The 25,634-nt window shown below is 47.9% G+C and overlaps 1 protein-coding gene across 1 annotated transcript; it reads left to right on the top strand.

Moving 5' to 3' along the window:
- The first annotated feature begins 10,008 nt into the window (after nt 1-10,008).
- Nucleotides 10,009-23,981, top strand: LOC137794084 (heparan-sulfate 6-O-sulfotransferase 3-B-like). The gene is made up of 2 exons (XM_068590684.1): nt 10,009-10,945; nt 22,535-23,981. Exons 1-2 carry the CDS (start codon nt 10,410-10,412, stop codon nt 23,274-23,276), a joined length of 1,278 nt encoding a protein of 425 aa, XP_068446785.1. The 5' UTR covers nt 10,009-10,409; the 3' UTR covers nt 23,277-23,981.
- Nucleotides 23,982-25,634: the final 1,653 nt, after the last annotated feature.

The raw sequence follows: 25,634 nt of genomic DNA, 5'->3' as shown, positions 1-25,634 counted from the left end.
AGTCACAACTTCACTACTTTTCACTTAGTTGTCTGCAAAAATAAGTCAAAATGTATAGACGTCTAAAAAAAAATGTCTTCCATGCCAAGATCTGTACGACTCATATCGTATGCTATGAAGCTAAAGCTAGCAGGTTAGCTTAGCTGACAAAAAGAGACAGCAGTCAGGCAGCAACCTCTGGTTCTGTCTTAAAACCTGCATTCTCTCTCCTGACCAGCAGGGGGCGACTCCTCTGGTTGCAAAACAAAGTCAGACTGTATCATAAAATGATCATCATAAAATGACTCCACTTCTCTCTTGATGTATTCCCTCAGTAAACATTGTAAACATGAGTTCATGTCTTATATGTCTTCTTCATTACAGCATGATGTTAATTTAGAAAATGATGGTCTATTTAGAGTCAGACCATGAAGCGGGTGATACTTTAGGGCGGGGCTACTGTGTTTGACATATTAACTCCTCCGCATTCCTATTGGAGTAACTTCCATTCAATGTTTGACAAAAAAAATCCAAGATGGCGACGACGAAATCGTCAAACTCAAGGCTTCAAAAATGCAGTCCACAAACAATGCGGTGACGTTGGGGTTGCTTTTAACGTGGCGTAGAAAATCTATTTGACAATTCATTCGCTTATTTATATTAAAAAAAGCTAAAGGAAATAAATACGTGATTTGTATTTCACTCTTACAGCATTTTTTTAATCTTCCACGGCGTGCGTTTGTTAGCTCCTGTGCTACGCGACCGGCGCCAGGCTTCGCCGCTGCCCGACCGCCTTGAAGCCGGGGCGGCCATCGGGCCCACGACTGCCCACCGGTTTTCATCTCAGACACTTTGTTGTCTATTTCCAACGAGGCCGCCGCAGGGGTCACGAGTGGTGAATCAGCCTTGTGGGAAGGAGAGATGAAAGAGCGCCGCGGCGGGGAGGGGAGAGAGAGAGAAGCATCCCACCGCTTCCTTTCATTGTCACCCTGTGAATGTTGCTCGGGTCAGAAGAGGTACCGGCGCCGAAGAATTATATATAGCGGACAAATGACGAGGCTCGCGCTGGATTTCTTCTTGTCCTCCCACTGAGCTACCGAGGCTCTAAAGGGCAAATCTGCCACAGCAGCAGCAGCAGCCTTTGGAGGAAACACAGGTAATGGAGATCGAATATGTGGAGGGAGTGATGATGAATGTGCTCATGGGTAGAAAACTTAACTCAGACTTTACTTCGAGACGAGCGCCAAAGCCCCTGCACATGTCCTCCGTGCATCCGATGGTGCAGGTTTGTCATTTTGAACATTTTGGACTGCGGCGTCGCCTGGAATTGAAAAAAAAAAAATCACACATTAAGACGGGAGGTGATATGTATAAATGGAACGCTCACCTTCACACAGCAAGTCTGCACTGCAGTTAGTCTGCGATGGTTTACAGGCCGCGCTGAAGCCTCGAGTTTCACAGTCGCCATCTTGGATTACTTGGATTTCTTTTCTGCAAACTGAAGTGCCCATATTTGAAATGTGAAGGAGTGAAGGAGTGACGTAGTGACGCGGTGGAAGCCACCTGTCAATCACAGCAAGAAAGCTGCTATTAACAGAAAACCTACAAAGAGCAATTTTTGTTTCACACTTAGCAGTCGCAGCTCCACGTAGCTAAAATAGCACCTTGACATTAACGTTTGAAAATAGGCAGAAGCTCACCTGGAGGATGCGATTATATTTTCCTCTGAGTATCACGTAACAGGCCAGTGTCTCAATGTGAGACCGTGATGTTTATACCGTCCAAGCAGACATGACTTTGTGGGTAGAGGTCTCTCGCGTGTAGTGGGGGTCGTCCTTCTCGTCGGGCCCTATCGGAGGCTAAATGTTATTTTTGACAGTTTGAACAACGGGGGAGAGAGAGAGGAGATAACTGTCGCTCTCTCCGAGCGATGGCCGCCATCCACCGTGGGCCTCCTTTGTATTCCAGGAGCACCCTCGGTTTTTGTATCAGTGTGGGACGAGAGAAGCACTTAACGTGACATTTAGAGATGCTCATTCTCTCTGGAGGGAGGAGGGAAGAGGGGGGAACCAATGATATTATCACAGACATGTGTTTTAAATGCCAGGAGGGGTGCTCTGCCAGAGAGCTTTGGCCACAGAGAAAACAGAATAACCCGACCTCAGGTCTCGCGTCGGTTCCGAGGGCTCACGTTAAGCTGCGTCTGAAATGGCTTTTTTTCCCCTTTCTCTTTTCCATCAGACGTGTTCTTTTGAGGCTTACAGGACAATCTTCTTAGGTCGTACATTAGGGCTGCCGTTATCCTGAGGAGAAATCCACAAATGCACGGCGCATTTTAAGCAGTGGGCCACAGGACGGGGACCGGCGGCTTTGTGAGTAGGCGCCGCGAGCTTTCTGCGATTCTGAATCCTGAACCAGATGGTCGCAATACACATCTTAGCCGTGGATCAGAGCCATTTTTAAAGACTCTCATGTCCCCTGAATCACGTCCAAAATCTCCTCGCCATAAATACCAGACTGAATGTCTCATATTTATGTGGATTTATCCTGAGGGGACCTGCACAACAAGGCAGCATGAATATTAAACCGCTCGAAAGAAAGGTCATTCTTCTGGTACGGACGCTGAACTAATCAGTCATCATTTCTGCGTGAAATGTGCTCAATTACAGGCGAAAACCTGCCACTGGGCTTCAGAGACATTATATATATAAAAAACAAACCGTGCTTCATCGAACAAAACCATGCGAAAGAGCGCCGGGATGTTTTTGCAATTCATTTGTGCACCCCGCCCCATCCATCTTGCAAATGCATGTCTCCTGGCTCGGCCTCCGAGGGCATTTGTACTCGAGCACCAAAACGCCCGAGATAGAGCTCGCAGGGCGCCGAGGAGCGGCGGGTTTAGGAGGGCGGGGGAGGCCATTCATCACGAGGACACCCGACCCATTTGTCTCCCGAACGGGCCGACCTGCTTCCCGGCGTGACGCCCCTCGCTCTCGTCTTGGAAACGCCGGCCTCTTATTGCTGTCGCCGTGTTTTACCGCCACCAGGAACGTCCTTCCTCGCTCCGCCACGAGCTGCATCCTGTGCGTGTTTACTCGAGGAGGAATAATCCACTTGTACTGTTTCTCGCAGTCCAAGGCCCCCCTCTTGAATACTTAAAGCTTTGATGTTTGGTTGTCTTGTGCACACACACACACACACACACACACACACACACACACACACACACTTCGCCCCTTTTTGCTGTAAAATGTTTGGATTGCAAAAAAATAAATCAAAGTATTCCTTTGAAGCCTCCCCTCACCACCTCCCAGGAAGGTGTTTTCTGCAGATAATGACTTCTTTCAATTCACACCCGAAGAGCGTGAAAATCTTTATTTAGTTCTTCTTTTATTCTCGACTCGCTAAAGTCTTGCGTACCTGTGAATGTTGTGACATCTATTGAATTATGACCCGTCGGCACATGAATTTAAATCACGACGCACACGGCAGATTTTAGCCAGATGTTCATTTTTTTCACCTCTGCAGCTGAAGCAACACAAGAGGCCCCGCCCCCTGCTGCAGGTAGCTGGGGGCCGAGGGGGCGGGGCCAGTTTCCAGTCAATTTGCAGATGAAATGGTGACTGCTAGACGTGGCCCAGACGGGTTAACCTGCACAGACACACACCAGCTGCATGCACGTTCATCCACCGCAATGAAATAATGTCAACTATGACGCTTTTCATCTGAGGTCGAGACAGTCAAGTTAAAAAGGTTGAACTTTAAAGGACATTTTGCCTTAAAGTAACATATTTTAGATTCATCCAAAATGTATGAAACAAAGTTGTGAATGAAGACTCTCACCAACATACATCTCTACTTCATGATTCTTGCAATTAAGATAAAATAATCCTCAATTATTAGTCCCTCAGTGGGGAAGATTACAGGATTACAGCAGCATTGCTCACAAGTAAATAACGATGAAAATCAAGTGATATAAATAAACAGAACGGTAATAAAACACAATTAAAAAGTAAGAACAATATTAAACATATAGATGGAATATAAATTAGTATATAAAAGTACTGAAACATACTTAAATTGGCATTCATTAATAATTAAAAAGTATATATATTTTGGGTGGACTTTTTGTGAATTACATTTTTCCAGAACTAGCTAGTTAACTTGTCAGTTACTTCAAGTATGTATGCTAAGCTACGCTAATGGGCTGCTAGCTCTAGCTTCATATTCAGCGTACAGACTTGAGTGTTCATCCTGCTCATAAAACTCATGGAAACAAAGTGTAGAAGTGTATTCTCTAAAAGTCATTGTGTCTTGGTCGAATGCAGACGCCGTCTACGATAATCAAACTCAAAGTTGTCGTCAATGAACAATCTGATTGATGCTATTTTGTTAATTTCCCTCTTGAGCACTGACGGTATCGAGGCATTAGCATTGAAGTGAGACGGTTTCATGGCGGTTAAACGTTCCTGAAAGTACTTTAACTGAATACGTTTGAGCGAAAAAGGGATGTACATGTGCTCGTGCCTCTCTCACAGCGAGGATGTGAGAATCCTGAATTTCAGGAGGCGGCGGCGTCATTCTGCAGTCACTTATTGGGCTTTTAAGAGATGAAAAAGTCTTTTGACACAATTACGTTCAAAGAGAAAAACACCATTCTCAGACATCTTTAGAACACATTGACCTAATTAAACTTTTTGATCCAGCGTTACATGACTGCTTTGGTGGATATGCGAGTCGCTGGAGAGGTACTGAGCACGCTCACAAAGGCAGGGAGATAAAGAGCGAAGAAAGCCTCGGCGACTGTCAAATACTCCGTATGGATATTTCCTTCGCCTTGATCAAAACTCAAGTTCACACACATCAATAATCACGCTTTAAATTCAGCGCTTCACTTTGAACATTGTATATGACTCAGGATGACAAATGGGTTTGAAATGTTTTCTCAAGAAGGAAAAATGTTAATTAAAACATTCACCGGCAAGGTTTTTCTTGGCCTTATCGTCTTGTTATTATTCCTTTTATAAGTGTGATTATTTACTTGTTTATTCGCCGCGTTGCATCTCATAACGCAGTACATTCACTCCGTCCTTCAGCAATCAGCTTTAGACATTTATTTAGTGAATGTGAGCGATGAGTCCCGTTCAATCAGTCCTGTTTCTAGTTTGTGTATCGTACTGTCGATAACTGCACTCGCTGAAAATTATTATGCAATATTTGAAAAGACGAAAAAGTGATTTCAGAGAGAAGCTGAGTTAAGCTAGTCAATGGTGAGCTGACGTTAGCGCCACAGGTTTTTAGGTAAAAAAAAAACTCCTGCAAACCTCCAGAGTGTCACTATTACATCACGTTTAACCACGAGTCGCTCCAAACCCACTAAACAGCCTGAAATGAAGGCATGACAGTCTTGGAGAGGAGCCGGCTCGCTGTTGGAGTCTGGTCAGAGCTAGCTGATGCTAAGCTATGAGAGGCTAGTCCGCATGCGACAATTGACCATAACTTGCCTATTATTAAATGGCGGGTTTGTGCAGGATGTCCCCTGTCTCTCCGACCAATCGGTGGCTTGCAGTGTTTCAACTCCACCTCCTATTGGCTCAGCTGGAACAAGAAGCAGCAGGTAACACATGTTATCCACAACTTCTGCTCATCAACAAAGACAGAGCGAGTTCTGTAAAGCCGTGCGACACAGAGGAAATGCCTCATTCCCCCTCAACACGTCCACACTCCTGGATGAAAATGGGAATATTTGTTATCAGGTGAAACTACATGTCTCACAGTGGTTTCCGTAATTTGACTCAAGGAGCGAGCCGCAATCAAAAGTCAAATTGAAAAAGACGTAAGTGTGGTACGTTTGGCGATGAAATTGCACAGCGGCGTCGAAATGAATCAGTGCGGCCCGGGGAAAAAAAGGTGACCTTAATATTGGGGTACATAAAGCTTGACGAGAGAAATTACAGTCATTTCCCCTCTGACATTCATTCAGCGGCTTCAATCAACATCTGCTATAGAAGAGACCCGCGCGCCCGTCTCCAGAGGACGATAAACATCCGTCAGCGCTGATGGTAAAGACAGGGAAGCTGATCAGGCCGGGGGCGAAGACGCATCGCCATCAACCCCAAAGCGTCCATTACGTGCTGGAAAACGCAGATTGTCTCGCAGGCCTCCTCTCCGATGTCCTTGCTCTTCGCTGGAGTCTGGACCGATCTGGGTTATTCTCTGCCGAGCTGCCAAGGTGCACAGCGTGCGGCGACAGCTTCCTTTTCACGCGGGCCCGAGTGGAGAGCGTGTCCCTTTTGATTAAGCGTTTTGGATGGCGGCTGTGTCGGGGGGGGGCTGGGACATGTTGGCGTGGTGCCGGCGCTGCAGTGCAGGGCCGCGGGCCCGCTCGCAGGATCCCTGTGGAGGAAGGTCCACCAATCTTCAGTCGCTCGCGCCGCATGCGGCCGAGGCAAACGGCCAGCGTTATCAGTTTCACTGCCACCGAAGATGCTCTGTGGCGTCTAATAATAGGATTTACAACCCTGGAAATAAAGAAAGTATTTCCACCGGCGTTCTGGCTGCTAAGTGGTTACGTTTTAATGGACTCAATTATCAGATGGAGGTCAATAAAAAAAGGTACGCAGCTTCTCTGTGAAGCGCTTTCTAAAATATCAGCGAGAGAAGAGCTGAATAAACATTTGTTTCAACAGAGGAACTTCAAAGGGACGACTCACTGCCATCCCCAACCTTGTTCTAACTAACCTGTGGGGAAATGACTCGCTGTTACTTCTAAATAAAATCCAATATGAACAGTAAAATATTCATTTCAGCCAATTAGGAAAAAGGTTTCACTCACTGTAGAATATATGTTGTATACGTTGTGTAGATACAAAGCAAAATGCTTCAACCGATCCAGTTTCACATCACTGGATTCACTAGACACGGCGTCCTGACCCCCAGTATTCCCAGCACAGCTGAGGAATAACTGGTTCCAATACTCCATGGTCATCATCAGCAACAGGTTGTCAGACATCACGGCGAACAAACCCCATGTGGCAGCCAAGTATCCGGAACAGAAGGTGGATATCAGGCTCTCTCTCTCTCACACTCACACACACACACACACACACACACACACACACACACACACACACACACGCAGGAAGTTAGCCAGGAAAACTGCAGCGACACCTGACAGGTGATCTGCCCGTTAAATGCGCGGGGCGACTAATGAGGCAGCGAGCCGAGCAGTCAGGTGACAATCAGGTGAGGGTGTCGTGGGCAGGTGAGGCGTGCTGCAGGACAGGAGGAGAGCAGCAGGAGGAAGTGCTGGACGAGAAGGAGCAGCTGTCGCCATGACAGCGCGTGCCGCCATCTGCACACGCTCTCCAGATATGGCCGCTCACACGGAGCACATCTGCACGCCTGAAGGCTTCGTTTTCACACGTGCTCAGCCTCCACCGGTAGACCCGACCATGAGGAGGGTGAGAGCAGATTGGACTGCAGGTGTTTGTCACGTTGAAGCAAACACCACACAAAAAAACAACTAAACAAATGACTGTGTATTTCTGCATTAACATGATTCATTTTGTATCATCTTCCACACGTTGTGTGCGTTTGTCCTCATTTATATCCCACACAGGCTTTTGAGTTTGGGATAATTTTTCATTCTGAGCAGCAGCTGGGGGGGGTTTCCATTTAAATGCTCTCTTTTTCTTTCTTTTACCCTGAGAGGGGGTTCTTTCACCCTGGGGTGGGGTTCTTTTACCCTGGGGTGGGGTTCTTTTACCCTGGGGTGGGGTTCTTTTACCCTGAGAGGGGGTTCTTTTACCCTGGGGTGGGGTTCTTTTACCCTGGGGTGGGGTTCTTTTACCCTGTCCCGGGCCGCTGAGAAACACTCTCCAGAGGTCCCGCTGCAAGAGTCCAAACACGTGAACTTCCCTCCATCCTTCTCCAAATCAATACTCATTCCAGAAGAGACAAGAATGCACGCACATCTGCCTCCGAGCATCGCTGTAAATAAAGAAAAGACAAACACAGAAATCTAAAGCCAATCCAATCATAATTTCCAGGAAGCTTCAGTTCCATTATTGGGGGCCTTATAGTCCATTGCTGCAGCCGGCTGAATCAGCACTCTGCCGGGGTCATTTCTCATAAGGCGGCTGTGTAGTGAGCGCCGGGGACCTCGTAAATATCCGAGCTGCACAGCCAGAACAACACAGGTCTCGCCCCGCTGCACAGCACAGGACAGTAATGCAGACCCCCCGCATCAGGGATTCTGCTCGGATTTTAAATCGGCGTGCCGTTCGGCAATAGAAAAGATTTCTTTTGCAAAAACGGGGGCTGGATCATATCTGGAGGAGGCCTTACAGGTAAAGAGCATGCTGACACTGGATGTTAACGTCACTGAGGCCAAAAACTAATGTCCAGCAGTTCCCTTCTGCGTGACCTTTGAGAGAACGAGATACATGTATTGTGGTGACACTTACTTCCACAACAGATTCCTTTCATGCCCCCACATTAGGCTGAGGGATGGCGGACTCCCGAGACACAAAGAGAGGTGAGCCGCCGGCTGAACTCACATGCAGATTAAGTCAATGTCTCTCAGCAAGAGGGCAAAGGGCAGCAAGGAGGATTGAAAAGAATATACGCACCAGAGTGCATGCTGGTTAAATCCCTTGATGGAGGGCGTTTAAGGCAAAAAAAAGAGAAAGAAAACATAACAAAAGCTTTTGATAGGCTTACAGAAAGTCCATTACTAAGACTAACATGCCTTTAGCTGGAGTCTGGTGTCCCTACAGCGCTGTGGGCTCCATGCGTTCTGAGTCTGCTGGTGTCCATAACCTATGTGGGATGATGACGGAACGGATGACACACACACACACACACACACACACACACACACACACACACACACACACAGACACAGACACACACACACTTCTTTCACACGCGATGCCAATTATTGACTTGACGTGTTGGAAACTGTCCATGGTGCTGAAACGACTCGCCTGAGGATTTAACTCTTTCCTGTCGTCCGCACGGTATCTCCAATGGCAGGCGTGACACACACACACACACACACACACACACACACACACACACACACACACACACACACACACACACACACACACTGAAGTCACATCTCGTGTGCTGGCGGGCCTGAGAGCTGTTATTCCATGTTATTATTAAAATGACACTATGTGGAATAAACACACACCGCCGTGTTTTGATACATGAAAGTTCACTGTGTGATATCAAAAGTTGCACATTTGACTAATATGAACTTTAAAAAAAAAAGAAAAAAAAGAAGCAAAACATTAGATATCAGTTCCGCTTTAAGTCCCAATACGTTCCTCTATGTTATGGGAATTAGTGATTTTTCCGCCGGCAGCCGTCAAAGGCCACGCAAATTGCCTGTGTGTGTGTGTGTGTGTGTGTGTGTGTGTGTGTGTGTGTGTGTGTGTGTGTGTGTGTGAGACTAGAGATGCAGTTGCGTCACCGACTCGGCAGCCAGGACAGATGACTGGCGCAGATGTAGAGTCAAGCCGGCCGAAGCTACCCGGAAATGGGTCGTTAGTCCACGCTTTCAAAATAAAAGCAAGCGAAGGGATTTTTTCAACTCAGACTTTCGGTGAGCAGTTCCTCCTCCTCTGGTTAATGGGCCAATGTGCGCACCTTGGGGTGCTGTCCTCTGGAGGAGACGGTGGAGAACAAATGGCATCTCAGAACTGGCTCGATATGTTCAATATTTTCATTTGTCATCTCAACCAAATTTGGTATTTTTATGTTATGAAAACAACACAGTAGGTGTACATTACTGGATGTATTGCATGATTAGTGAACAGCACAAATATGTTCACCACTGAATGGAGGTCGTCTAATTGGAGTTTGCCATTGAAAGCGGTTAAACGGAGCACTGGGGTCGTATAGATTTTATTTTGAAAGCATTGCCAGGAAGTGAGACCGCGTGAATCGTGTCCAACCTGCCGCTCGGTGCTGCGGGCTCAGAGAGCGATCAGCAGTTGGCGCTGGCAGGACAGCCGAGCCCCAACGCTGCGCGCGCGGGGATGTGCAGTTTGGCCCCGACTGAAAACCAAACTAAAGAAAGGTGTCACTTGCACGCGAGGTCCGCCAGCAGGTAGACATGTTTACGGGAGAACGATGCCTGCATGTTTCAGGGAAGTAGCCCGTCAGTGAATGCGTGCACAGTGTGACAGCTTCAAGTTTGAGAAGTGGACGTGTTCCCGTGCGGGACGAGGCCGGGCAGCGCTGCCCCGCAGGGGGGAAACGCTGCGTGCGCTCCAGAAAACTCCAGTTTCAACGGAGAGGACGCGGCCACACGTTTACGCCAGAGGAGAGGCGGCAGGATGAACCGCGGCGACGGGACGGGGAGCGCGCCATCACGGTCCCGTTAGTGCCGGCGGCGCGATTTCAAGTGTCCCACCATGGAGGAGAAGTTCAACAGACTCGTCTTCATCCCCATCGCGGCGGTGCTCTTCCTCATGATCGGCTACCAGTACGTGTGCCCGGCGGACAGCAACACCTGCTACTTCCGAAGTGCCGACAAGGGGCTTTTCCAGCGGTACTCGTCGGGGTTCGAGTTAGTTTACACGGAGGCGGACGAGGACCTGCCCTCCAAAATCACGTCCAGATTTAACTTCACGGAGCGGGACCTGGACCGGCACGTCGACTTCAACATCCGCGGGGACGACGTGATGGTGTTCCTCCACATCCAGAAGACCGGCGGCACCACGTTCGGCCGCCACCTGGTGAAGAACATCCAGCTGGAGCAGCCGTGCGACTGCATGCCCGGCCAGAGGAAGTGCACCTGCCACCGGCCCGGAAGAGCGGAGTCCTGGCTCTTCTCCCGGTTCTCCACGGGCTGGAGCTGCGGGCTGCACGCGGACTGGACCGAGCTCACGAGCTGCGTGCCCGTGGTGATGAACAAGCGGGACAAGAAGAATGCCCAAAAGAACAAAAGGTGAGGTGTGTGTGTGTGTGTGTGTGTGTGGGAAGGGGGGGGGGGGGGCAGGTGTGGCTGACGGCTGGGCGGCCACCTCCATTTCATTCTTAATCGAGTAAAAAATTCATTAGCTCATTCACTCGTTCATATGTCCACGAGGGGATAGGCTCATTTACTCAGTCAAGTCTGTTCACTCACTCATTTAGTGACTAACTCACTCATTCATTCACTCACATTTCTATTGATTGGTTCTCCTGGTGGCTCACAGATCATCTTTCCATTATTCGATATTCAGTCATTCACCCACTCACTTAATAACTCATTCAATCACTCACCCACTCATTTCTTCACTCACCCATTCACTCCCTTGCTTATTTACACTTATTCCCTCACTTGTTCACTTGTGCATCTTTACTCACTGGTTCACTCACATATTGCTCCTAATATGGAGTCATTCATTCATTCATTCATTCACTCATTCACTCATGCCTCACTGCACACACAGAAGAGCCGCTACAACACGCGAGCACAAAGCTCCTGAGCAGTGTTCACTCTGAACAGACTAATGAGTTCACAGACTGCAGAGAGTAAATTAATCGGTCGATTAATTGATTAGTTTATTAAAAGAACATGAATGGAGGCCGCTGCCCTTGATGGATGCTGAGTAATGGAGGAGCAAACCGAGAGGTTCGGGTTGGATTATCGTGAGCGGGTAAGCTTCTTCTGCTCACCTGGAGGCTCTAAGTCACAGGTAACCGGATTGTTTGTTGTTTTCTTAACACTGAGCATTGTGTTAACCGAGCTCTCCCCGGCTTTCAGCTCGCCTGTGTTGCTCGTTGGCATGCGATGCGTGGCGTCAGAGCCGCCACATGGTGCCCCCCCCCCCCCTCCTCCACACACACACACACACACACACACACACACACACACAGGAGGTCTGTGTCAATGTCCTGTAATTACAGAACCAATACAGCGAAGCTTAAGGAAGTAAACCACTTAAGGAGGCGGGGTCCTCTGAGGTGTGCCGCCTGCGTGTTGAAGCCAATTTGCTTTACAGTTGGGGCCAGAGAGCAAATCTCCATATGTCAGGGTTAAAGAGGCCATCTGACTTCCTCTAGCCCTGTTGAAAGGGTTCGGGCGAGGGCCCTCGCAGCCGTGAGCGCACCAGGAGCGAGTCCACGACGCTGCAGTCGACGCTTATCCGCTCAGTGCAACAGTCGCTGAGATTGTTCTTCATCGGCGGGTTCGTGTTTCCGCTCTCAGCCGGTGAGCCGCGCTGCACCGAGTGATGCTGAGGAGTCGAGGTCAGAGGTCAGAGGTCAACGCGGCAGCAAGTGGAAGCACTTTTTTACACCTAATCATAATATTACTCAACAAAAAGGTTCCGTTTCTCCTTCTATTGCTTTTGCTTTTTTTTTTCATTCCTTAGTTATTATAGTGAAGTCTTGTGTGCACAGTTGTCACATTTGACCAGATGCAATTATATATATATATATATATATATATATATATATATATATATATATATATATATATATATATATATATATATATGAGAGAAAGCGAGAGAGGAAGGTATCAAATTGGAGCCAAACGCACCGTGAGTCATAACTCACGCTATGCCGTTAAATTATGTCTAACGGGCTCTGAGTCACAACTCAGTCAGCAGCCACAAATCTGTCACATTAATGTGTCATTTCCCAGAGGTAATGCATGCTTGATTTGTCCGCCCACACCGGCGATACGAAGACGCGCAAAACTATCAGGGGACATCGGATGGGCCCGGAAATAATAAGGCGGCAGGAATTAAGCGCCCCCCCTCCCTCCCTTCCCCTCCCGCTCGGTCGTTTCAGAAACCAAACGGCTGGACGGGGAACACGCGGCGCTATTCTGTGCCGGCCGGGCTTCAAGCCTGGGCTTGGTCAGAGCTGGAAAAAAAGGCCCCTCGCCCTGTCTGTCCCTGGAGGGGCCATGAAGCTCCTCGGTTGATGCACGGTGACGCACAGGAGGAGTTTGTGCCAAGGCATGTCGCCGCTCAGCTTTACCAGCGTTTAATGCGGCTGATCTATTCTGTGAGATCACTCTGCTTTCCTAGATTTGCCTTTTCTTATCGGAGAAGTTAAGATAGATTAGTTGCTTTTCCATTCTATATATATATGTATGCATAATCCCCGTCGCTTTCTGCTGTACCAGAAGAAGTCCAGACGTAATCATTTTGTTTTCCAAGCCGATGCATTTCATGAAAAGCACTCAGAAGATCCGTTCCTAGTCGGATTGCAAAAGACAATCCAAATCAGTAAATGGTGTGTTTTGAAAGGATGACTCTCGTCTTATGCAAGTCCGATATAGCGATGGGAGCGCTGACAGTCAGGGATCAAACATCAGGGGATGGATGACGCCCACACCGATCTCAAAGCTGCATTCTGCAGGGTGTGATGTAGTTCAGCGAGTATCACTTTGCGTCCATCTTCCTGCTGCTTTATGCTTCCTGCTTCACCAAAACGCTGAATGCAAACCAACTGCACGGCTTCTTCCGCTTGTCACGGGTCAAAAATCAAACATTTGGGAAACAACGCAGAAGCGGCCGCCACCGCAGGAACTACTCGCTAAATGAGGAACCTTCCTTCCTTCCTTTCCCTTCTCACGTAACAACGTCCATCCCATCCGCCCTCCCGCTGTCCTTCCTAACACACAAACGCCGGCGAGTAACACGTGGTCGGTTCCAGTGCTTTTTGGCGAGCGGCCCTGCTGCTCGGGGCTCTCCTGCAGGAGCTTTGCTCGCCGCAGGAAGCAGCAGCATCCACAACGCAGCGGGGTTAGGAAATTGCCGTGCGGGCCGGACGCCAGACACACTTCTGCTGCCCGGCTGCCCGGTTCGCCTCCCACTGAGCAGTCAAGAGTGTGTAACCTTATTACTGACCTCATTATTTCAGATTAGAGCAAAGAATGCAGGCCGGCCCTCAGATAATCCACAGTCTGATTAGTTCACACTTAAGGTGGTTCTAGCTATTCGTTTGGTGATGGCACTCGATTACTGGCGGTAATGACACTGAAGGGATTCAAACATGCACGATGCTGGCGAGGTTCAGTTCTCAAATGGTTAAAGAGAAGATTTTTATCTAAATGCAGTTTTTAAAGATATGGGATTCTCGGAAAACATCCAGTTTTTTGACGTTAATCTCCCCTCGCCGCAGTGAGTCGGTTTAAATCCTCAACCAAAGAGAACGATGCGCAGAGATTTCATAGAGGGATGTACATTACTGAGAAAATGTGTTCAGCTTGAAACGGAGAGCGTTCCTTAAAACGCTTCAGGCGTGAAACTCCCCTTTTACTGTCAACGCAGCTTTTGACCACACTGTCAGTTTCCAGGCTTACGCGTCAAGTTAATTCAAGCTGCTGACAGACGCCGCTTTGTTATGAAAACTCAGCGTGACAAGAACGCTGATTGACAAAAAAATAGTGACCTTCAGCCGCCAGAAGTCACACAAACTGCTCCCAGTGGATCCGCCGTGCCTTAAAGAGGGAGGCTATGGAACCTCTTGAAGATGAAATAGCACATTTTCCCTCTCTTGCAAATGAAAAGTTGGCAGTAAACTGCACCCTTTGCTCAATTCAATGCACTCCATGTTTTCGCTACGATAGCTTCACTCGGTGAGGTGGTTCAACAAACGTCCGTTGTTTCTGATCTCTCATTTCTCTGAAAATACACTTTCCATGCAAGTTGTACATAAAAATCAGGGCTACAATAACATGTGATCCCCATTTACAACCTCTAAACCCAGCATAGGATTAGGGGTTAAGGTTTAAGGTCAGGATGAGAGCTAACTTGTGTGACTGTTCGCTAAATGTTGCTCATTGCTCAGAAAGTTTGACTCACTTTAAGGGAACCAAAGAGAGACAATACTTGTAAGTTGGTTTCTGTGCATTGAAGCAGACGGTCTGCTCTTCACTGGAGTTTTGATTCGTCACTTCTCGTGGGTGGGAAGGTAGCACAGTACCTGACACCAGATTATATTTTTGGCGAAGGTGACTCTGGGTCTTTTGGGAGCTGTGATGTGGGCCGAGAAAGTGTGAAAGTCTCTTCAGGTGTTATTTAGTTGTAGTTTTCGTCAACGCTTCGTATCCTTTACAAAACATGGCTTCCCTCTGTGAGGGAGGCCGAGGCGATGACGTCACCTGTCTGCTCACTAGGAACAGACGTGATGTGAGCTCGTTCTGTCTATTCGCACTCACGACTCGCCAGCCTGTCGATGACGTCCGAGTTATGAATATGGCCGCTTGCATGACTCGGCATATTGCGATTCATGACAGTCTGTGCCAATGTCATGCGGCAACATGACCTTGATCACTTGCCTTCCAGCAGAAACATTTATAAATTAGTGATTAGGTTCAACAGAGCGCCGAATGACCTCTGACCTCTGGAGGGAGGCAATTATTGACGTTTGTCGACCCTTTAACATCGGTTTGTCTTCAGGTTTGTTAGCTTTATTGTTTCTCACAATGATCAGATAGACTCTCTATTATATTCTTTGAATTTGAATATGTGTATTAAAATAAGAAACATCTAATAAATGTGAGCAGAAAATGCCTTTAACAATGACAAATACACAGGAAGTGGTCCTTTATAGCACAGGTTGCATTGTTAAATGCTTTAATCACAGAGTTTGTTCAAAAATATATTTATTGTAATGACTCTATAGTGGAATAAAGGATCAAGTTGCTTGTGTGTTTCTGTTCAAATCCCTCAGAGAACTCCCTCCATACCAGCGAGCGGCTTCTTGTATTCTTGTGAGAAATTCAGAGGATCTTGGTAATCTCCACACTCCTTAGGGGGATTAGGGACAGTGGAAGACAGGTTTTATTATACGGATAGGAGGAAGGGGGAGGGATTAATCCAGAACTCCAGCTTTATACGGAAACCTGTCGTCTGGATTGGAGATTTCTTCTCACAAAAACAGTTTGTTGAAAAATAAAAAACCTAAAACATCAGAGGGTGGAGGCCTCTGCTCGACAGATCATCATGAGCCGACTGCATGGGATCCAACAAAAGCCTCATCGCTCAGGTTATGTAGGCGGATGGAGAGTAACGTGCATTTAATTTACGGACCGACTACAACAGGAAAGTCACAACGTGGCTTTGAGACTCAATGCCAAAAGGCTGCAGGGAAACACACAAACACGGCGTTGGAAAGCAGCCTTCACATATTGCTTAAAAAGTGGTTTGCCTTTCAGAAAGCCCTCCGTAGTTTGTGTGGGTGGATGTGACCTTTGCAGAGCGCAGTCCCCCATTCATCCTTTCCATATCTACATGGACCGAAAGGACTGGCTGACACCTCGCAAAGCTGCAAAGATTAAGATGTCAGGGAAAGGTTAAGACGCTAAAGCTACTAAAGCTGCACGCGGAGGGTTGTTGTGCGTGGACCAACGCGACGCACGGCCGCAGAATGCAGCGGGGCGGAGTACGTTTCAACAGGAATACAGGAAGAAGAGGGTTCAATGCAACCGAGGCTTTTGCGTTGAATACGTGGTTTCGTTCCATGATGGCCGCCGCCCCTCCCGGAGTCTCAGCTCCTCGATCTCAGCGAAGCCACATCTTCACACCCTCGCCTGCCCGGACACCTCCTGTTTCCGGAAGCGCGCTCGGTTCCCTCGTCTCCGCGTCGGCCTCCCTGGGGCTTTTCTTCTTCTTCTTCTTCTTCTTCTCTTTCCTTTATCGCCTAAAATAGCATATCTCATATCTGCAGCCGATGAAGATCACAGCCTCCTTCGCTCATCGCCTCTCTCCTCACGCTCTTTAGATTTATCCATCAGGTGATTTTACCCACCGAGACGCCCCACGAGCGGGTTGTGTTGCTGAGGAGAGGGGATGTGTGCGATTGATGGATCGTTTAGGGCTGGAGGAGAGTGCTGTAGCGTTGTGTGTGTGTGTGTGTGTGTGTGTGTGTGTGTGTGTGTGTGTGTGTGTAAGGGCTTGTCTGGCAGTGATCCCGCTGTGTCACAGATGGGTACCGGGTTCATTTGGCCCGTAATTGGCGTACGAATATTAAATTAGAACAAGAGAGAGAGTCGGATGAGTGGAAATGGATCCTGCTTGATCACTAACGTCCTCTTTAACATGCAGACCTGCTGTTCCTGGATCCGGACCCTCCGACATCCCTCTTTAATTCCTCGTACTGCCGGCCTCATTTTCGGTCTCGGGGTTGAGTTCGAGGCCCTCTGCTTTCTTTTATAGCTCGTCCCATTTGTTACTCCGGCTCCTCTGTAATTACACAATCCCCCACAGTCAGGTTGGCCTCGCAGAGAAATCGAACCAGGCTAATATTTTATCTGCTTTTCCACAAAATCCTGCCCAGTCTGAGAGCCGAGTGTAATGGAAACATGATCAAGTATATGTTAATTTATTACTGGGCTCATTTTGGTGTAAAATTATGTTTTTTTTGTGTTAGTGTTGAAACACTAGGGTTGTTTTTAATTCTTTTAAATATGTATTGATAAAGAAAAAAGCCTTTCTTTGATAATTTGAATCAGTAAAAAAGACTCTTGGCACATGTACGGAAGCCCATGAGGGACTTTATTAAAACAATAATGTAATTTTACAATTGCATTATCATTTTCCACATATGTAGGTGTTAGCGTTTGATGCATTGGTACTACAAGAATGTTGCCCCACACATTTACTTCTCTATATGTACAAAAAAATCGTTAAATTGACACGACATGGAGGATATTTGTACAGTGTTTGCAGGCTGCTTGTTTTATCATCTTCTGTTGGCCGTGATAAACGTGAGTAAAGCTGTTCATTTCACGAGCAGAGGAGCATCCAGAAGTTATTTCCTCCAGAAAGTAATTAAGTGGTGAGCCTGGCGGTTCAGGGTTCTCTGGTGGGCACAAACACCTCGGCGCTCCGTCTGTGAAGGTTATCAACACCCCGACGTCGGTGTGGAGTCGACGTGCGGCCCTGCGCTTGTTCTCAAACGGATCGAAATAACAGCATCTACAGCGACACTTCATTGGCCCATCGGACCACCGTGAGCTGCAGCTGGAGAGCCGAAGCCATCCTCCAGACACGCCTCGACTAAAAGCAACAAGATGCATTTTAAATTTAAAAAAAGAAGATGAAATAAACAAGACTGCTGTAGATCCTGTTACTTATTGCATGGGCTGCTTCTTCAGCGGCATAAATAGTCTCCGTCGGGGCTTTTATCATGAGCCCGACCGTGTCCTTGATGGTAGGGAGTGAATTAACAAGGCAGATATCGATCCGCTTGCTGCCAGTTTCCTCTGTAGCTTTTCGATGGTGATTTAGAGAGTGAGAGGGAGACAATTGGGGAGAGAGACGGAGAGCGAGGCCCCCGATCGATGGCGTTTGTGAGGTTTGCCGTATGGAGAAAGGTGACAGGCAGCGAGAAAGGTCACGAGCGAGGCGTCGGATTGATCGCTGGCAGAATGCGACCAGCTGATTTAACTTTACCTTCTGGAACAAGCGCGCATGGCCGCACGCGGCCGCGCGGCGCCCGCAATCGTGCCATTAGGCGACGGGATCAGCGTCTCGCACGATCACTCGACACCTCATCCGAGAACATTAGAGTTTGGGCCCCGTTCGATAAGTGGAGCCGAAAAAAAAAACCGTCGAAAGCGTTTTTGTCCACTTTTGTCCCGTTCGGGCCTGAAAGACTAGAAAGCCATTTAGCGCATTAGCAGAGAGCTTAGCCACTGGCGTGGAAGAAAGCAGGGCGGATGGCATGACGGCGGGGAGATGGATGGAGGGGGCTCGTTTTAGCTCGGCTAAAAAAACCCAGTCGACCAACAAACAGTTGTAGGGACAAGACAAAGACGCTCTCAGCTTCTCCTTCCTCTGGATACGCAGGGATCTGACAAGCGCTTAATCATTTGGAAGCACACGGACGTTTGAAGCGTCTGTAACCGTCCGCCTCGGTTAACAGTCGAGCTGGGAACTCGAAGAGGTGGAGGGCCGAGGTGGAGGGCCGAGGTGGAGGGCCGAGGTTCAGACCCACGCAGAGCCGCTGTAACGCTGACGGAGCTGCAAAGCCGCTTTCACTCCTCAAGACAAACTGCAGCCGGCTGCAGAGGGACAGACGCCTCCGGCGTGAAAGTATTTCGGGTCATTACGGAGCTGTGGTGGGAGAAAAAAATAGACTTTGGCGGGACAAACCGAACTGGAACTGTTCACTTTAAAAAGGTGAAGATATGTCAGAGTTGTCGGCCCCTGAGTGGACAAAAAAACAACCAATGACGGTTCTTAAGATGGGAACTGGAAACCAGTTTCCATGTGTTTGAGTCGTCGTAGGAAGCCCACATTAATTCCGATACTTGTGTTTATTGTTTGTATTTGTTCAGCAAAGTCTTGGGAAAAATATGTATATCTGCAAAAAAATCACTTTTAAAAGATATTTTGATCATAACTATGAACATCCAGCATGATATGAGCCAGATTCCCCAAAAAAGCCTCCCGGAGTGTCAATAAGACACCTTTTAGGAAAGATTAGATTAAAGAATCAGAATCTGCAACAAAAATCACAATAAAACAAAGTCTTGTCCTGTTAGGAAGGAGGTTCAGTCAAAAAACTGTGTCGTTCGGTTCAAAAATGGAAAACTTACGTATTTTATGCCAAAAGATTGTCTGGATGGGGCCTGCTGGGTATTAAAATGGGAGCGGGAGGTTAAAAAGACATCAGATTTTTGGGTGAAATGTCTCTGTTGACACCCATGTGGTGCCGCCGCCCGCATGAGAACCCTCATCGGCTCTCATGCGATGAGTAATTCCTCCTCACCTTCACGCTCTGGACTCGGCCCCCGACACGAGTAAGAGGAGAGCTTTGACATTTGCTGCTCTTCGTCAATAGGTCACGATGAAAGTGCAGACGCGGGGAGGCGGGGCCGCGCGGACACGTATCGATCCGGTCTCTCTGTACAGATAGATGACGGGCACGGGAGGAGGGGAAGACCGCGAGTGCAACAAAAGGAGGCCGGTTGGGGAGGCGCTCGCCGCCTGCGTCCATCCATCTCGCGCCGGCCGCTCGACGCGGCGGCGTAATTCACTTAGCATCCTCTGAGGAGGCCATTATCTCTGGGTGGCGTGTCTGCGTGGGCGTGGGCTCCGCCATGATATCATCACGGCACTCGCTTGAGTTCATATCGCCGCTGATGGATATCTGCCGCCCGGCGCTAAGTGCTAAATTGTGGAGCTTTTAGGGCCGTTTGTCTGCGCGCTCTTTGCTCGGTAACAACTGCTCTCTCCATCTCGTTTCTCAGTTTTGCAAATCGAAAACAATCCCAGCTGGGAGAGGAACAAACTCACAGAATGTAGCTGTGATCGGCATCGGCGGCGCTTTCCACGACATCCTTTCACGACTTGGTTTCAATCCACCACGTTGCTGCAAATGTAAGAGAATAGAGTCAACAAAAAGAGGGAAACACACATCTCGGAGATGAAAGGTCGAGTAAAAGCACAACTTACTGAGAAGGGAGAGTGGCAACAGACATGAGAAGAAGCAACAAAGAGGCAGCGAGGGGTCATTGGAGACTGGAACACATGGAGGAAACTATGGCTGGAGCCCATGTGCTCTGGGGAGCAGGTGAGCAGGTGAGCAGGTGGTGTGGATGTTAAAAAGAGGGCAACACACTGGGGACAACTGCTGGACAGGAAGGGAACTGCAGGTTGTGAAATGACGGAAGTGAAGACGATCAGAGACCAACGACGTGAGAAAGAGTCTGTTCTTTCCAAAGGATTATTAGAAGTCAGCCGTTTTTATATATAAAGGAAATAGAATGATGGCTTTCAGGCATGAAGGTGTGTTTAGCCATATGCAAAGGACAACGCTGGCGTCTCTATTAGGACTTTATTATTCTCATAATAATCAAATCAGAAGCTAATAGGACCATTACTACGTCCGAATTGAGGACAGGACCAATGTGATTGAACATTAGCTCGAACTCAGAGTGCTTTATTTTTCCAATTTCCTCTACAACGACTCCTTTATTCTGCATTATGAAGATAATAGGACGCGAGGTCAGCATCGCAAATTGCCAATTGTTGCACAAATCAGCGCAGTGAGCTGAAACATGTCGACTGCGCTTGTTTCTGGTTTGGATGGTTATTGACATGATCAGATGTTTTAGTCCACGGCGATCTGAACACACACTTCATCTCCTACAATAAGTCTGCTGTTAGCGACGCAATTTGTTTGCAGTAAACTTGGCAATTGCTTATTTTATATTAGTGGCTCTCCTTGTGAAAATGAAAGACTAAAAAGATGACGTACAGGGTTCAACCCACACAAATAATGTGCATAACAGATAAAAACATTTAGAATCATAATTATTATTACTAGTTTTTCAACCTTGTTGCCAAAGAAGTGGTAAAAACTAATTAAACTGTGTTTTTATGGAGCTGATTTATCTACTTAAAGATTAAACATGACAATTAACTTTAGTTTGTTATTTCATAACATAAATAGGGGTAAAATTGTCTTTTGACCCACTTGCCCAAAGGTTAATTTATACTTATGTTCTTAATTATGTTATTTATTGGTTATCAGATAACAGTTCAAATAAACCTCGGGGACAGAAATCCAGCAAAGTCAAAGTTAATCAGTGAACAAGAACACGAGGAACTGAGTGAAAAGAGGATTTTCCAGAGCGGCGTCGCTGTGAAACGACCTCGCATGTGACTTCTTTATGTATCTTTGCACAACCTTGAGGGAAGAAAGATAGAAAGAAAGCGTTTTGCTTTTCATGAGGGGCTTCGCATCTGGTCGAGGTGACGGGGTCTGACACGGAGAGGTCACGGCGCACAAGACCAACATTTTCAATTTCCCTTTTCTCTTAGAAAACGGCTGAAATTCTCCGCAGCACGACTCCTCCAGTCACCTCGCTGCTGCGCCGGTCATCTCAACTCAATAGATGAGAGAGAGCCCAGTTTGGTGCTTGAAAGGGTGTCTTCTTCTTCTTCTTCTTCTTCTTCTTCTTCTTCTTCTTCTTCTTCTTCTTCTTCTTTTCGTGCAGCTGAGTTACAGCAACACACGAAAGGTGCCGAAGATGAAAAAAAAAAAGTAATTACCACTGGAAGGCAGAGCACGATGGAGTGAGAAAAACACAATTAATTACACATCAGCAGGATATTACATTCTATACCAAGGTTTGCGTTGCTTCCTATGTCGTTCCCTTACACCTTCAGACCCACTCCTACACACTGCAGATACACACACTGTGTGTCTCACTGTGTCACCTCCACATCCACGACTCCAACAATGAACCATTGTTAGACCACAGGGTCTTGATTCATTAAATATCAACAGATGTTTTTATGCGATGTCATTTCCATGTTCAAATTCTATCTTTAAAAGATTGAGGCTTCAAGTTTGACACATGTTCTGGTGCCACACTTTGTATAGTTGTGTAGTTCCTTCACTGCGTCACAACAGTTTATTCCACCTTTCCGTCGTTCACTGCACACAAGGTAAACAAGTTGTTATGCTAAGCTAAGCTAAGCTAAGCGTTCTTCCCAGAATTCCCTTTCCAAAAAAAAGCCAACCCGCCCGGCGCCCTGTCGTCTAACGCCTCCCCGTTTCCCTGTCTTCTGCGCAGGAACTTCTACTACATCACCATGCTACGCGACCCGGTGTCACGCTACCTCAGCGAGTGGAAGCACGTGCAGCGCGGCGCCACCTGGAAGACCGCCCTCCACATGTGCGACGGCCGCCCGCCCACCCAGGACGAGCTGCCCGCCTGCTACAGCGGCGAGGACTGGACCGGCGTGCCGCTGGCGGACTTCATGAGCTGCCCCTCCAACCTGGCCAACAACCGGCAGGTGCGCATGCTGGCCGACCTCAGCCTGGTGGGCTGCTACAACATGTCGTCGGTGAGCGAGCTGGAGCGCGGCCGCGTGCTGCTCGCCAGCGCCAAGGCCAACCTGCGCAACATGGTCTTCTACGGCCTGACGGAGTTCCAGCGCAAGACGCAGTACCTGTTCGAGCGGACGTTCGGCCTGCGCTTCATCCGGGCCTTCACGCAGATCAACAGCACGCGCGCCGCCAGCGTGGGCATCAGCGAGAAGGTGCGCTGGCGCATCGAGGGCCTGAACGCCCTCGACGTGGAGCTGTACGAGTACGCCAAGGAGCTGTTCCTGCGGCGCTACCAGCGCAACCGCCAGAGGCAGCACCAGGAGGAGCGCGAGAGGAGGTGGCAGGAGAGGCAGCAGAGGCAGCGGCGGCACAGGACCTATCTGGCGGAGCTGTGGCGGCTCGGAGGAGGAGGAGGAGGGGAGGAAGAGGAGCAGGGGGAGGTCGCCACGACAGAGGACTACAGCAGCCAGGTGGTGAGGTGGTGAGGAGGGAACTCACTGATGGACTCATCGCGCTTTACTCTCCTCCGCTGTGAATCTGCCAAAAAGAAACCCTTCCCGCCCTCATCGCCTCTTCGCTCTTTGTCGGACTGCCGGATGGTGTCTTACTATTTATGATGGATGTATTTGTCATGGCAACATTTTGTATTTCTTTCGTCTATCCTTTCTTTATTTTGTTTTTCTCGCAATGCAGTCGTGAAGTGTACACGTTTTCTTTCCTCCATTAGCCTTGAATGTTCTCGAAGCGGTTCTTAAACTTCGCTCACGATTGAATTAGTAGAACTAAATAAAAACAATTAAAAATAAAACATGACGGAAGGCCAATTTTAAACGCGGTGAAAGACCCTGAAAGGACCCTCTACGTCATGTTCGTGATCCAGCGGCGTGTTGATCAGTGACGTCTCGTAGTGACTCTGTGGTGTTCGGCTTCGTAAGATTTCTAAAAGCACAAACTTGGCAAAAACAGTCTGCAATGTGTGTGTTTATTTTTGTTTGTTCTTTTCTGACTGATTTAGAAATTCCTTGCAGAAAATGTGTCCAATAAAAAAAAGAATAATGCAGCATCCCATCATGTAAATTTGTCCTTGATGGACTCTCTCTGGTCCGTGTGTACAAGGACGAGTTCTACCTTCATCATTTTGTTTGTTTTCTTTTTCACTGCATGTTCTCACCATAAATAATCTAAAATCTTCCTGCCGTGTGCCGACTTCTTCCACGGAGAGACGGACCGACAGACGCCTCCTCGAGGACGAGTGTGGCGGCCGCTCTCCACCGCAGAGAGAGAACATTGGTGTTTCCACCATCGGGGCATTGATCACAGGCTCTTCGCTTCCAAATTGATCGTGTAAAGTTCAATTGACCGTGACTCTGCGTGGCAGAAAATAGAAGAAACCAATTTGCTTGCTGAACTCTAATAGTCTGACAAACACGAAGCGCTCCGCTTCCATTTTGCACTTTGGTGGGGGAAAAAACAGCTTCAACACCTTTCTACGGACGCGTCTTGGAGATGTTGGGTGATTCACAGTAATGTACCGTTTCTGGAAAGCGAGGGGGGGGGGGGCTCGGTTTCTTTGCTCATGAGGAGGAGAGAAGTAAATGGCTGTGTCCACAGACCGAAATAGCCGCTCCATCCATCCCCAGCTGCAGTCTCCATTCTCCTCGCACAGCGTGCAACCGAGGAAGATTAGAATTACATAAGCCTGCGATAACGACGCTCCTCTGCGCGCTGGTGCACACAGAGGAGCATTAGACACCTTGAAATGTCGCGTTAACACCGTCTTTTTATCAGGCGATGTCCGTCGCAGCGCACCGGTTGTTTTGAGTCGGACCATAAACGGTTTTCGCGGGCCGAGCGACATCTGGCATCCGGGATGGAGCGGCTCGCAGGAAGCCAGAAGACAAACAGTGCGACAGCTTTCTCTCTCTGCGGACGCCGCCGCGCGCTCTGTTGACAGGAGCGTTTGTTCCGGGAGGTTTGCGTTGCACAAATATTTTTCCTCCTTTGCCTCTTTAGCAGGACGAGCGCTTCAGGGAGGCGAGAGCATCTGCAGAGAGGAGGCGCGACCTCGGAGACTTTCACCGGGCGGTAAAGTCCGGGGTCATCGCCCTGTCGGGGGACGCGAACACATCAAACCATGAGGATGGAAGACATTTGAAAAAATACATCCATTTATTAGAAATACATTGAGATGAAGTGACAGTGTGAACCCAGAGTCCTTTGCAGGAAGTCTTTTGAATATGATGGTGTATGAAAAACATAGTTATACAAATAACGATGGAGCCGAGGGACGCAGGTGATGTTCAACAGGTGTTCCTGTGGCGCTGCAACAGCGTGGGACACGTGACAGCTTTACATCGTAAATAATATTCATGGTGCTCAGAGGTTTACGCCTCATCCTCAGATTGATCCAACTTTGCAAAGTGAAGCCGTTTATTTTTATTCTCATAAATTTACAACTGCAATCTCATCTTTTCTTGTAAATTTACGACTTTATATCTCTGGGAATATTAGCCTCTTCAGCCGGCTCCGTAATAATTTATGTACTTTTAAAAAAAATTTGACCTACAATGGCCCTAAAAATAGTATCATGGTATCTGTAGCAATAAATACATTTCATAGGATTATCAATACAACACAGTAACAAATACAGAGGGAACATAACAGACTGTTTATGACACAAAGTAACGTCAAGCTAACGCTAGGCTAAAATGAGTTAGCTCCCTACAATTCTCTACAAGTCTCCACTACTCCATTTAAATTTAGCACGGCAATCAAAACAGTGTGTTATAGTACACCAATAGAAACAGGTACAGGTGTAATATACAACACGTAACATGAAACAT

This window comes from Clinocottus analis, unplaced genomic scaffold, assembly GCF_023055335.1.
Source record: "Clinocottus analis isolate CAN_PGR_092001 unplaced genomic scaffold, fCliAna1.0.p SCAF_24, whole genome shotgun sequence".
Lineage (NCBI taxonomy): Eukaryota > Metazoa > Chordata > Actinopteri > Perciformes > Cottidae > Clinocottus > Clinocottus analis.
This window is presented reverse-complemented; position numbering and strand designations above follow the sequence as displayed.

Excerpts from the sequence above, each read along its gene's own strand:
- LOC137794084 (XM_068590684.1), top strand. The coding sequence starts at position 10,410 with ATGGAGGAGAAGTTCAACAGACTCGTCTTCATCCCCATCGCGGCGGTG. Across the intron at positions 10,946-22,534 it reads AATGCCCAAAAGAACAAAAG|GAACTTCTACTACATCACCA; the intron begins GTGAGGTGTGTG and ends TCTTCTGCGCAG.